General features: G+C 38.9%; 1 protein-coding gene across 1 annotated transcript in view; it reads left to right on the top strand.

The window, feature by feature from the left end:
* Positions 1-10,761, top strand: part of tmem47 (transmembrane protein 47) — a 33,460-nt gene extending 22,699 nt beyond the window's left edge. The window contains exon 3 of the mRNA XM_072260569.1: positions 5,678-10,761. Coding sequence (XP_072116670.1) covers positions 5,678-5,856 — 179 coding nt within the window. The 3' untranslated portion in view covers positions 5,857-10,761. The remainder of the gene's footprint in view (positions 1-5,677) is intronic.
* The last annotated feature ends 2,461 nt before the right edge of the window (positions 10,762-13,222 follow it).

Raw genomic sequence — 13,222 nt, 5'->3', positions numbered from 1 at the left:
ATACTCCCCACTATAGGAAACATCCTCTCCATATCAACTCTATCTAAGCCTTTCAATATTTGATTAAGTTTCAATGAGATCTCCCTCTTTCTCCTAAACTCTAGTGAGTACAGGCTCAGAGCCATCAAACAATCCTCATAAGTGAACCCTTTCATTATTGGAATTATTCTTGTGAACCTCCTCTGACCCCTTCAAATGTCAGCACATCTTTCCCTAAATAAGGGACCCAAGGCTGCTCACAATACTCCAAGTGCAGTCTGACCAATGCCTTATAAAGTCTCAGTATTGCATCTTCGATTTTGTATTCTCGTCCTCTTGAAATTAATGTTAACATTGCACATTTGCCTTCCCTACTAACGACTCAACCTGCAAGTTAGCCTTTAGGGAATCCAGCACAAGGACACCAATGTCCCTTTGCACCTCCTTTTAAATTTTTCTCCCCAATTAGAAAATAGTTCATGCCTTCATTCCTTCTGCCAAGGTGCATGACCATGAACTTCCCTGCACTATATTTGATCTGCCACTTCTTTGCCCATTCCCGCAATCTGTTTGTGCTTCTGCAGACCCTGTGCTTCCTCAACACTCCTTGCCCCTCCATCTATCTTCATATCATCCGCCAACCTGGCCACAAAGCCGTCAATTCCCTCAGCCAAATCATTGACATATATCGTGAAATGAAATGGTACCAACACTGACCCTTTCGTCACTGACAGCCAGCCAGAAAATGCCCCCTTTATTCCCACTCTTTGCCTTCTGCCAGTCAATAAAATTGTTCATTAAAATTGACGTAATTAACAAACTGAGCAGCCAATCACATGGAAGAATTGTCAGGGATCAAACCAGGCAGTAAAAGTAACACTTGGGACATCTAAAGGGGTTTATGTTTGAAGGAGAAGTAGTTTAAATTTTAAAGCGGGAAATAAAATCTTGCAATTTTCAAGTGTTTATACTAATGAATTTGACTTGGCATATTAAATCTAGTTTAAATTCTAAAGTAATTGTTAAAAAATAATTGTGGCTTGGTCTTCTATTGAAACTCTTTCATGGCAAAATTGTTGATGTTTATAATCCTCAGTAAAGAATGTATCTTATCCTAACTCACTGATGCCTTTAGAAAACTATAACAATGTATGGATCAAGATGTCACTGACAGCAACTTCTAGACTTCTACAAAATCCACAAGTTGCTGTTAATTTCAAATATTGTAACAGCGAGCATGAGATCACTGTTGTTATTATATGCTCTGGCAAAGAGGACCAAAACAGAGGGAAAGAAAGATGTTTTTATGGCTACAGAAAACAACCACTGCCGTCTGTCAATACCTCTGGAGAGAGATTTCTATGTGCTTTGTAATCTCAGGTCATGATGTGTTTTCAATTAAGTCGTTTACAAGTCTCTAACATTCAATCAGTATTTATGTAACACCCATGAAATACTAAATTATCAAGTGTTTTAGGTGAATAAAGCCGGGTACTCAAGTAATGTGACAAGATTTAATAGATGTGACTGAAGATGTGATTTGGATAGGCTTTTGGGGATATGGAGAGTGTTAGCAAAGATGGACTGTTTAGAAAAGAGTTTTACTGGTGAGCACCAAGACCACAGAGGCTCTGAACTCTGACCACTGAACATGCTTCAAGATGTGTAGAGGGAAAGAGGAAGCAGAGAGTTGGCACGGTGAAGCACTTGCGTACTGGGGTGTCAGGATAGATAGTCATTGGCCTATACAGCACGAAAACAGGCTCTTTGGCCCATCTTATCTGTGCTGACCAATTTGCCTAACTAAGAATAGTCCCATTTGTCTGTTTGACACATTTTGTGTTTGACCTATATTGCTCCAAACCCTTTCTGTCTAGGTGCCTGTCCAAGTGTCTTTTAAATGTTGTGATTGTACCTACTTCTACCACCTTCTCTGGCAGCTTGTTCCATATACCCACCATCCTCTGTGTGGAGAAAGTTACACCTCAGTCCCTTTTAAATCTTTCCCTTTTTAGCTTAACCCTTACCATCTAATTTTAGACTCCTCTACACTGGAAGTAGATGACACTGAATACAGAGGGAAAGATAAAGCCAATTAGGTGAGGAAGCAAACTATGAACTTACTAGGTAGATAACTAATGAGTCAAGGTTGATATCTGCAGCTGGTGTGTTGTGGAAGTTCAGTCGGTGAAACTATGAGGTGACTCTGGTAGTGAGGTAGGAATGAAGCTTTGGTGGAGGGGTGCAATTTTGAATAAGCAAAAACTGATGTTCTGACATTTGTGAAATAATAAAGTTTAGGGATATCTTTGTCCAAATAGAATATTGTGATTATGCACACCCTGAATTAATTAGGGCAAAGAATATGGAATAGAATGGAATGAAACCAAGAGCTAAGGTGCTGAATGTTTGACAAAGGTAAATAGAATGGTTTTTCATGCAGTCCTTAACTGAGGAAAGATCTGGATTATCCACAAGAAAGGACCACCATCCTCATCATAGGATGAGTATTGGTTACAGAGAAGAAAAACATTTGAAAGAATGACTTTCACAAGTGCTGATGTCTGAAAGAAATTTAACCATCCTTAACCAGCATTGGTCAAAAACAAGTTTATGACAGTGTAACCCTTTCATTGGGGCTCGACAGCTAACTCTGCTAACGGTCATGTGACTCAGAGGTAAAAAGGCCACCTTTCATAAACAATATACGTCTAGGGTTGGTATGATTTGGGGTTCAACCAAACAGGAACGGCGTGATGTTCGGATTAAAGGAACCTCAGCCTGAGCGAATGCTGTGTGAATACTGCCCATACGCAGTTATCAGTAGCCCAGAAATGACAGATCATATCCCAGCATAAAATTATAAAGGAAGTATATTTACCAAATGTTCAACTTCAATAAATAGTTACAGAAAAGGAAAAGAAAAAATGAAAGTGCCCATTACAATTAAACCAGTCCAATGTGCGCATAATGTTGGAGCTCATACTGGAGTAACTGGGGGTCGTATCTCATTATTCACACTCTGGACCACATTCCGAACTCCCCTCAAAGACCACCTCGAACAAACTGGCTCTCTCTCTGGAGTATTAGCCCTTCCTCCTTGGAGCCATTCGTCTGCACACAGCACTTCTTGCAATGGGGACTCTCCTTGCAACATCACTCTGTGGCATCTTCCCTTGAGCCCCACTCTGCAGCTCCCTCCAAAAGACCCTAATCCAGACTACTGTCCTTCAGAAAACTCCTCCTCAATAGCTCTCTTGAACCTTCTCTCACATCGCACAATCCTGAATGGCTGACACATATTCCTAAATTGGACAACATAGCTATGTTAGCTGAAGCCAAAACACACTTTCAAGCATGGCACACTGCTAGGGCATTACATAAGGAATGGAATTTATTGAAATGTTAATTCCTTGGTTTAGAGTTTAATTTGAGCATGAAAGCAAACTGTCTAGAAAAGTTAATAATGTTACCATGCTATTAGTCCACATTTTAAATGCATGAACTTGATTATTAATATGTGCTGTTTTGTGGTACCAATCAAGACGTCCATCCCTAGACCTAGTTAATATAGAGTTGTACACCTCAACTGAAATTTACTACCACTAAATGTTGGCATGTCTGTGTTTCTTCAGTTCAAGTGCTCCCATGTAAATCACCAAGAGCTAAGATTAAGCTCGGAGTAGAAGCATTTGATCTAAGAGATCAGTACCCAGAGTGGTGACCCAAGGATTTGGTTCTTTCATCACTACAAGAACAAAGAACAGTACAGGCCCTTTGGCCCACGATGTCATGCCAACCAAGATCAATCTAATGCTTCCCTCCCACATAGCCTTCGACTTTTATTTCATCCACAAGCACACATGAGGTCTAGGTCAAAGAAAATAGAACAAATCCCATCTACCAACACCCATGGTGGTGTCGTGGCATCTGCACTGGTCTTTGAAGTGAGTGGCCCCGGGTTTGAAATTGCTTGGCTCCTTTCATGCTTTCCATCTGTGCTGGGTTGAACGTCGAAGTAGCAGCTCGGTCTCGTAAAAAAAAACAGACATTGGCTTAGGAAATAGCAAAGGGTTGCCACAAAGTGCGGAGGGGAACAACAACCAGCACATGTACCACAATGTGTATGCACTCTTGTTCTACTCCAGTATTTATGGATCTCACACCTTATAAACAAGCCATTCAATCCTGTCAGAAAATATCATGAACATAAATTTCAACATGCTTTCCTGTTTTGCAAAATAAAGTTAAATACATTGTGTCAGTACAGCAGCAGAGGAGAAAAGGCTCTTGTCTCTGAACGTTCAGTCATGTGGAGGAGAGGGAGTTAGTGTTCGCGGTCTCAGTCATCACAGGCCTAATTCTGTTTAGTGAGGATGATGATGTAGCCTCATCCATCTTACCATCTCACATCCCATTTACTCCTCATCACACAATCCCTTGTGACATGTAGACAGTGCAAGTGTGTTTTTCTTGCCATGTTCCTCTCTGCTCACCATCCATTCTCATATTGGCAGTGGAACTTACGAGGCAGAGGAAGATGGATAAGCATCGCCTCATCTGAGATTGGCACCCATCAGCTAGGTTCTGGCACTCTGTAGGCACTAGGATCTGCATACAAGGAGTCACCGTCCATTGGTACTTGGGGATTGATGGGGGGAGGGGTTTCAGGCAAAAGATACCATGTGTATCAAGACAGTCTGGTTGCAGATCAGTTTTATTGGTAGCAGACTACCTCAGGATAAACACTACAAGCAAACACCCGAGATAATTGGAACCAAGCATGAGGGGATTTACTAGTAATCATATGCAATGAAAATTTACAGTGAATGATAGCCTTTCTGATCAAGAAAAGATCCAGCTTTGCACATGAAGTGCTTCAAAGAAGCAGGTCATTCATTGGAATCTTCAAAGCCACAGGATTGGCTGCTGTTTCTGCAATAGAAATGAATCCCACTCTTCTTAAATAGCAAACAACTATGAGCCTCTATTTGCAGCGGTGACCTGCATACAGTGACATTTGTATGTGATATTTATGAGCTGTTGCCTGGAACCATAAGGTACTTTTGTGACTGTGACCCTTGCTTCTAAAGGCAGTGACATCCAGGCTTGGGTGTATGGCTGCAGCTTTAAGGTGAAATCACTATGTATCCACCTAATTAGAAAACAATTTGCTTCAGGGGCATTCTCCACAGGCAGGTGGAGATAGGGTCGTAATTCCCAGAAGACCTTTCCAGGAATGACCTGTACAGGCTAGATAGTGCAATGTTTGATAGATAAATAACTACACATATTAAAAAGAAATACAGATTACAGAATTTTCTATGGCTTTGTGTGAAGTACTTCTAACTTCCAATGGTTTTCATTGTAAAAAGGGACTATAATTTTCACACTAAACATTAGAAAGATTAAGCTCGTCAGGCAAAATCTCCAAAAATATAAACTCTGTTGCTTTATTGATATGCTGAGTAACTGCAACATTCATTGGATTTTACTTTTACCTTTGAATTTTCAATTTGCACATTTTAGCACATGCATTATACTGGAATATTTATTTAATTACTACTGTAAATGAAAGGTATGCTACAGATTGATTATAACCGGAGGAAAAACGTGACATTAATTTTTTTTTTCACTAAGTATCTTTGTGGTTAAAGAAACACATGGACATTGTTTAATCATTGGCTTTTCTTTGCAGTTGTTCTCCAAGTATGTGGACTCGTTTTATACCCAATCAAATTTGTGGAAACAGCCACGATGCGAACATATCATGAGTTCAACTGGGGATATGGCATTGCCTGGGGAGCCACCATCTTCTCATTTGGGGGAGCTGTACTTTACTGCTTAAACCCGAAGAACTATGATGATTACTACTAGAGCAGAACTAATTCTACCAAAATTAAGCTCACCTCCTTTGCTAACTTGCTACTTTCTAAGTTGAAGTGTGGTATTTAACCTGTTCTCTCTATGCACTATTCACTTTGGCTGTAATGAAGATAATTGCTTTAACTCCTGCACCACAAATATGGAACTCTGGAAGAGCTCATGGCTGAAATTTTGTATATTAGCAGTTTCATGTACAGTGTGCTGGAATGCAGACTTCTGTTAGTTTCACATCAGCTGAGTGGAATCACAAAAGTGTGCATTGAAGAACATGAATCAAAATTTACCTTCGCAAGAATGTTCAATTCAATTTACCTTGAAGAAAGAATTTGTGCTGGGTATGAAGGACATGAGTTTCCCATAGTGAGGTTGGAAAACTTATACCTCATATTTGAGTTGGATGAAGTGCTGATTGTTCTGTGGCAACTCAAGTAAAAGTGCATGTTTGCATCCATTTTCAAAAGCTCAGCAACATCCTCTGTAAAATTTTACTGTGCTGATGCAAAATAGAAATGTATTACTCTTGTTTCTAATTATTACAGAGAAATGGGAACACTATACTGTTGTAAAGCTGTACTAAAGTTCCATTTGTATCATTCAATTAAAATTGTAGCATTTCAGTTATCATTTTCCTATGCCTATAGATGAATTTTATGAAATATGTTTTTAAAACAAAAAGCATAGCAAATATCAGTATACTTAAATACCACTAGATGTAGTGTCAAAGATGAGCATTTTGATGAGCTGAGTATCTAGAAAGAATCTTATATGCTATTGTAAACATTCTAATTTATTTGAGCGACTACTGTATTTTTATATAGACTTCTGAACACTATTTCCTGTATGATTATACTATTCCTTATATTGTGCCTAAAAAGTTATTTTGACTTGTATCTCAGATAAATTCCATATTTCCAACAAATTGTTATCTCCTTCTTTCTCTGTAACTTTCCTTCTCTGTTTCGTACAGTGATCCCTGAATACATTAATTTACTATAAAAGACGTAAGTTTGGGAAGGAAAAGGAGGTTTGCTTGTAGTTGTACGGGGAAAACCTACATTGAATTTGTAGAGCTATTTATATAAAAGGCCTGTGTACTTAATTTTTCATTTTATTATTTCCTACATGATCAACAACCTGATACAAAGGTATCATTTAAGAACCTTGCCTGGACTTCTGCAGGGTAAGTTGAAAGTTTATTTAATCTTTCCTACAACAATCAATTTACCGAAATGATGCTGTAAGCATTCCCACTGCAGGTGAACAGACTCTAACAAACAGAAATGACCAACAAATGTGCTCCAAGCTATCATTCCTGCAGATCATTTCTTGTCTGCTACGCTATCATAATATAGTTTTTGGCCATATTCCTAGCAGTAAGTCTGTCTCATATTTTATTGCCTTCAGCATTTGGACAATTATTAGATGTGTAAAAACTTATTAACTCCAGAGAAAAACTCATATACATTTTCGGCAAAATACATAACTCATAGGCATGTGAAAGGAGAATGTGAAAAAAATCATGCAAGTGTATTTTGCGTCAGTCTTCACTGTGGAAGACACTCGCAGTATGTCAGAAATTCGTGAATATCAGGGGACAGAAGTAAGTGTAGTTGCCATTACTAAGGAGAAGGTGCTGAGGAAACTGAAAGGACTGAAGTTAGATAAGTCACCTGGACCAGATGGACTCCACCCCAGGGTTTTGAAAGAGGTGGCTGAAGAGATTGTGGAGGCGTTAGTAATGATCTTTCAAGAATCACTAAATTCTGGAATGGTTCCAGAGAACTGGAAAATTGTAAATATCATTCCAGTCTTTAAGAATGGAAGGAGGCAGAAGAAAGGAGATAACCCTGATTTCAGTGGTTGGAAAGCTGTCGAGATCCATTATTTAGGATGAGGTTTTGGTACTTGGAGGTGTATGATAAAGTAGGCCAAAGTCAGTTTGGTTTCCTTAAAGGGAAGTCTTGTCTGACAAATCTGTTGGAATTCTTTGAGCAAATAACAGACTGGATGGACAAAGGAGAATCAGTGGATGTTGTTTACATGAATTTTTTAGAAGGCCTTTGACAAGGTGCCACACATGAGGCTGCTTAACAAGATAAGAGCCCATAGTGTTACAGAAAAGTTTGCAGATGATGCAAAGATAGGTGGAGAGGCAGGTCATGTTGAAGAAGTAGGGAGTCTGCAGGGGGATCTGGACAGATTGGGGTAATGGGCAAGGAAGTGGCAGATGGAATATAATGTAGGGAATTGTATGGCCATGCACTTTTGTAGAAGAAATAAGGCATAGTCTGTTTTTTAAAAGGGGAGAAAATTCAAAAATCAGAGGTGCAAATGGACTTGAGAGTAAGATTCCCCAATGGTTAACTTGGAGGTTGAGTCAGTGCTAAGGAAAGTAAATGCAGTGTTAGCATTCATTTCGAGAGTACTAGAACTAAAAGCAAGGATGTGATGTTGAGGCTTTATGAGGCATTGGTTAGACTACACGTAAAGTGTTATGAGCATTTTGGGCCACTTATCTATAAGAAGATGTGCCAGCATTGGAGAGGATCCAGAGGAGGTCCTTGAGAATGACTCTGGGAATGAAGAGGTTAACATATGAGGAACGTTTGGCTCTGGGGTTGTACTCACTGGAACTTAGAAGAATGAAGGGGAACCTCATTGAACCCTATCATATACAGAAAGGCCTAGGCAGAGTGGATGTAGGGAGGTACATAGCAGGTGAGTCTAGGACCAGAGGGCACAGCCTCAGAACAGAGGGACATCCATTTAGAACAAAGATGAGAAGGGATTTCTTTAGCTAGAGGATGGTGAATCTGTGGAATTTATTGCCACAGATGACTGTGGAGACAAAGTCATTGAACATACTTAAAGCAGAGGTTGATAGGTTCTTGACTAGTCAGGGTGTCAAAGGTTATGGGGAAAAGGCAGGCGAATGGGGTTGAGAGAGATAATAAATCAGCCATGAGGAATTGCCGAGTGGCCTAATTCTCCTCCTATGTCTTATGGTCTTATTGTCTTATGGACTGCTTGGCTCATTAAGCTATCTGTCAGCTCCTTACTCACAATCTAACTGAAATGACATAAAATCCTACACAACTTCTCCAACCCTTGAATGCTCCACAAAACATTTTCTGGCCTTTTACTTCTTGTCATTACTTCATATCTTGTACTCTGAAACATGGTGTTTTCTTTCAGGAATTTATCAAGTTCCCTTATTAACTATATGGAATACATGCATCTTTAATTTGTTCCAGAGGGAAATGTCTCTCTCTGTGAAATGAAATATTTCCCGGCATTTAATCTCACTCCGCCTGAGGATTTTATATGTATGTTCATCAGTCTTGCCATCCCTATTGATCTCAAGTAACAATCCAACTGGATTGAATCCAATCCTCTCTTCCTTTTAAAAGCCTTTAATCATACCCCTTTCTAAGTTAGCTGTTTCCCAAAGTACGTTACCATTACACTTTAGTTTCCCTTTATAATAAGAACTTGGTATTTCAGAGGATCAAGATTCTTCACTAAATGTAGATGCATCAAAGTCTTCCATGATTTATTTATAAGGTCTGTTCATCTGTTCAACAATCTCTGCAGCATTCTGTAGGAATACCAGTGCCCCACACCTCACATGACCACTTAATAAGTTGTCATCTATGAATCTAAGGTTTCAGTCAGTTTTGAAAGGGGTGATGAACTAAATATGGTTTATTAAATGACAGTCAATTACAATTATGCTATTTGCAGAAAGGTACTTGTTTATATGTAAATAAAAAATGCAATACTGGCTTTAAGAGAATGCTAAATAGATGCATGAATGTGCAAGGAATAGAAAGATATGGATCTTGTACAGACAGAAGAAATTGGTTTAATTCGCATTGTGCTCAGTGCAGACATTCCGGTGCTGTATTGTTTTATGTTCTAAGATATGGAATGTTTAAAGAACAGTAAGAGTGAACACATTCAACACATAGTAGTTTTCACCATAGTTAATTTATTGTATATGTTTACCTTTCACCTGTTGCTTTTGGTAGGAAGTATATGGCAATAGTACAACAGCTACACAAAAATATATTTATCATTCTTTAGAATATATTAAGCCAAAACTTTGTCTGTGGTTCTTTGTACCAGGTTCATAAATATGTATTTGAGTGGCTGAAGGGAAATCTAAAGATTTTGAAAAAGGTGAATTGCTCTGTGAACATTTGTGTTGTGCCTTAATTGACCCAACTATGGTATATTTGCCATGGAAATGTAAACATGATTTTACTCGACAACAATCTAATTTCAACATTAACCTGATCTAATTTATGCAAGAGTTAGCGTTTGTAACATCCGTTCTTTTTATTCTAACTATTGTAAAATTCTCTTTGAATTCTTTGACTGTTAATTGCTGTGTAAAAATTTCCGAACAAAGATTGAATTTTAATTGAATGGCATTCATTGTGCACATTTAAGCGACCGAGAGCTCTACAGATACAATAGTTTTAATGAATGAAAGTAAAAGTGTGCAGAGCATTGTCAGTGAGTACAGTTGAGAATCAACACTTTCTAAAAGTTAAATACATACGAGGTGGTTGGGTGGTGGGCTTCCTGTGATCTCAGATAATAACAATGAATTTAACACAGGGAGAAATCTTGCAGCACAATAGAAAGAAAAGTAAGTATGTTATTGTTTAGAATGTAAGTATAAAAGAGAACCAATTTTTCAGGTATATCTTCACAAGGCATTCCTCCAATAGTGAAGTCCTTTTATGACAATCAATGCCAACATTTGTTAATCCAAAATGAAGTTTAACATTTTGACTGGGTTTTGTATTGGTTGAGCAATCTTTTGTCTTAAGAGTTGAATGCAATGTATATATCTGATGCAAAAGAATAAAGAACCATGAAAAATTGTCTTCTGTATGCAGGATATGTGCCTGTGTTATAAACATAGAAACATAGAAAACCTACTGCACAATACAGGCCCTTCAGTCCACAATGCTGTGCCAAACATGTACTTACTTTAGAAATTACCTAGGGTTACCCATAGACCTCTGTTTTTCTAGGCTCCATGTACCTATCCAGGAGTGTCTTAAAAGACCTTTCGTATCTGCCTCCACCACCGTTGCCAGCAGCCCATTCCACGCACTCACCACTCTCTGCGTAAAAAAACTTACCCCGACGTCTCCTCTGTACCTACTTCCAAGTACCTTAAAACTGTGTTGTACTGACCCTACTAAATAGTGCCTTTACAGTAAAAAAAATTATTATTGTTATTTAAATATGTTAGTCAAGCTCCATACTAGCACTTTGTGTTTGTCTTTTACATCTGGAGCAAGCCACTGTTATTTCAGACACTGTAACACTCTTACCTCTTAGATAAACAGCAAAGACTTCAGCTCCAAAGGCATGAGTGCATAATCAAGTCCAAAATTCCAGGGCCATACTGAGTTGTTTCTCTCATGTGTCAATAAAATAAACCCCTCAAGCAGCATCAGAGATAACCTGACCATTTCTCTCAATAGACTTGATGGAAGAATGCTCTGGGTATAAAAAAAGGGAAATTCTTGTATATATCGAGGAAAGTTGTCATGCAACTGAGGAGAAAGGGACGGAAAGAAAGTGATATCTCATCTTGAGAATGTACATCGGAGGAAACAGAAAGAAGAGAGAAAGAAATATATGGGACATTATTGTGATCATCTTCTGGGCAGTGTTGCCCAGTTGCTGCCAGTTCTTTCAGCCAGCTGCTTCGCCAAAAAAAAGGGCCCAATTTTGATTGGTGATCTTGATAATGCATCACTTAAGGAAGTGGAAGCTAGTAGAGAATCTCTGCAATTTGCTTATCCAGAGGGCTCAAACAGCTAGAGTGTCCTCAGAAATTATTCAGCCCACACAACTATTTTGTATTGAAGTAGGATTTTTGAATAGATCTACAAAACTATTGTAGATTGGGAGCTGGGGGGCAGGGTTACTTTGGAGTTCTAACATTTAACTTTCATTCATTCTTTCGGGCACCCTTCTATTTACGTGGATGGTTGCAAAGAAAAAGCATTTCAGGATGTAGATTGTATACATTACTCTGACATTAAATGTGCCATTGAAACTTTGAAACATTGTATCGTGTCAAATCAAAAGAAAAATTCCAAACCCTGTCAACAATTTACAAAAAATTAAAAACCAACATTGTGTGGCTGAAAAAGTATTATTCTCCTTTGTAATTATTATGCTAACTTTCCCCATGTGCAATTGCTATACCAACTTACCCAATTTGTTGATGTAGAGAATTGGAGGATCACCTGTTTTCAATGAATTCGTGAGAATAAATGCTCCCTCTGTCTGTAAGGTGCAACAGACTGGTAGATTTTTAACAGACCAAGCCAAAATGAAGACAAAAGTGCATTCAAGCCAATTTATATAATTCAAGCCAAGCTGAATGATAATAAAGAAGCACAAATCTGGAGGAGGGTATCAGACTATCTCAAAGGCACTGAGCATAGATCGGAGCTCAGTGCAGTCCATTGTGAAAAAGTGGAAAAAATATGAAACTGCCACACTGCCTAGGTCAGGTAGGCCCTCTAAACTTAGTCACGGGAGAAGAAATGGCACTTGTAAGAGAGGCTACTGTGACACCAACAGTCACTGAGTGAGCTGCTGAAGTCAGTGGCAGCGACTGGAGATGAAGTTCGTGGCTTCACAATCTCTAAGGCCTTGCACAAAAAGGGTATTTATGGAAGAGTGGCAAGGAATGTGTTGTCATTGGAGAGAGTCCAGAAGAAGTTCATCAGTATGATTCCGGGAATGAAGGGATTAACATATAAGGAGCATTTAGTAGCTTTGGCCCTGTACTCACCAGAATTTAGAAGAATGCAGCGGGATCTCATTGAAACCTACCGAATGTTGAAAGGACTAGATAGGGAGAACGTAGAGAGGATGTTTGCTGTGGTAGGAGTATCCTGAGCTAGGGGGCACCCCTTCAGAACAGAGGTAAGGAGGAACTTTTTTAGCCAGAGAGTAGTAAATTTGTGGAATGCTGTGCCACAAACTGCGGTGGAGGCCAAGTCCGTGGGTACATTTAAGGCGGAAGTTGATTATTTCCTGATCAGACAAGGCACCAAAGGATATGGCGAGAAGGCAGATGTATGTGGTTCAGTGGGATTCTGGATCAGCCATGATGGAATGGCAGAGCAGACTTGATGGGCTGAATGGCTTAATTCATACTTTCTTATGGAAGAAGCCCTGACTAAAAAAAAAACATATCCTTGACTGTAAAGACTTGGCAAAGTGTAACTTAGAAGATACTGTAAAGATGTGGAAGAAGGTAGATAGATAGATAGATATACTTTATTGATCCCGAGGGAAATTGAGTTTCATT

The sequence above is a fragment of the Mobula birostris genome, chromosome 6 (assembly GCF_030028105.1).
Source record: "Mobula birostris isolate sMobBir1 chromosome 6, sMobBir1.hap1, whole genome shotgun sequence".
Classification (NCBI taxonomy): Eukaryota; Metazoa; Chordata; class Chondrichthyes; order Myliobatiformes; family Myliobatidae; genus Mobula; species Mobula birostris.
Note: the sequence above shows the minus strand (reverse complement) of the source record. Positions and strands in the feature narration are given on the sequence as shown.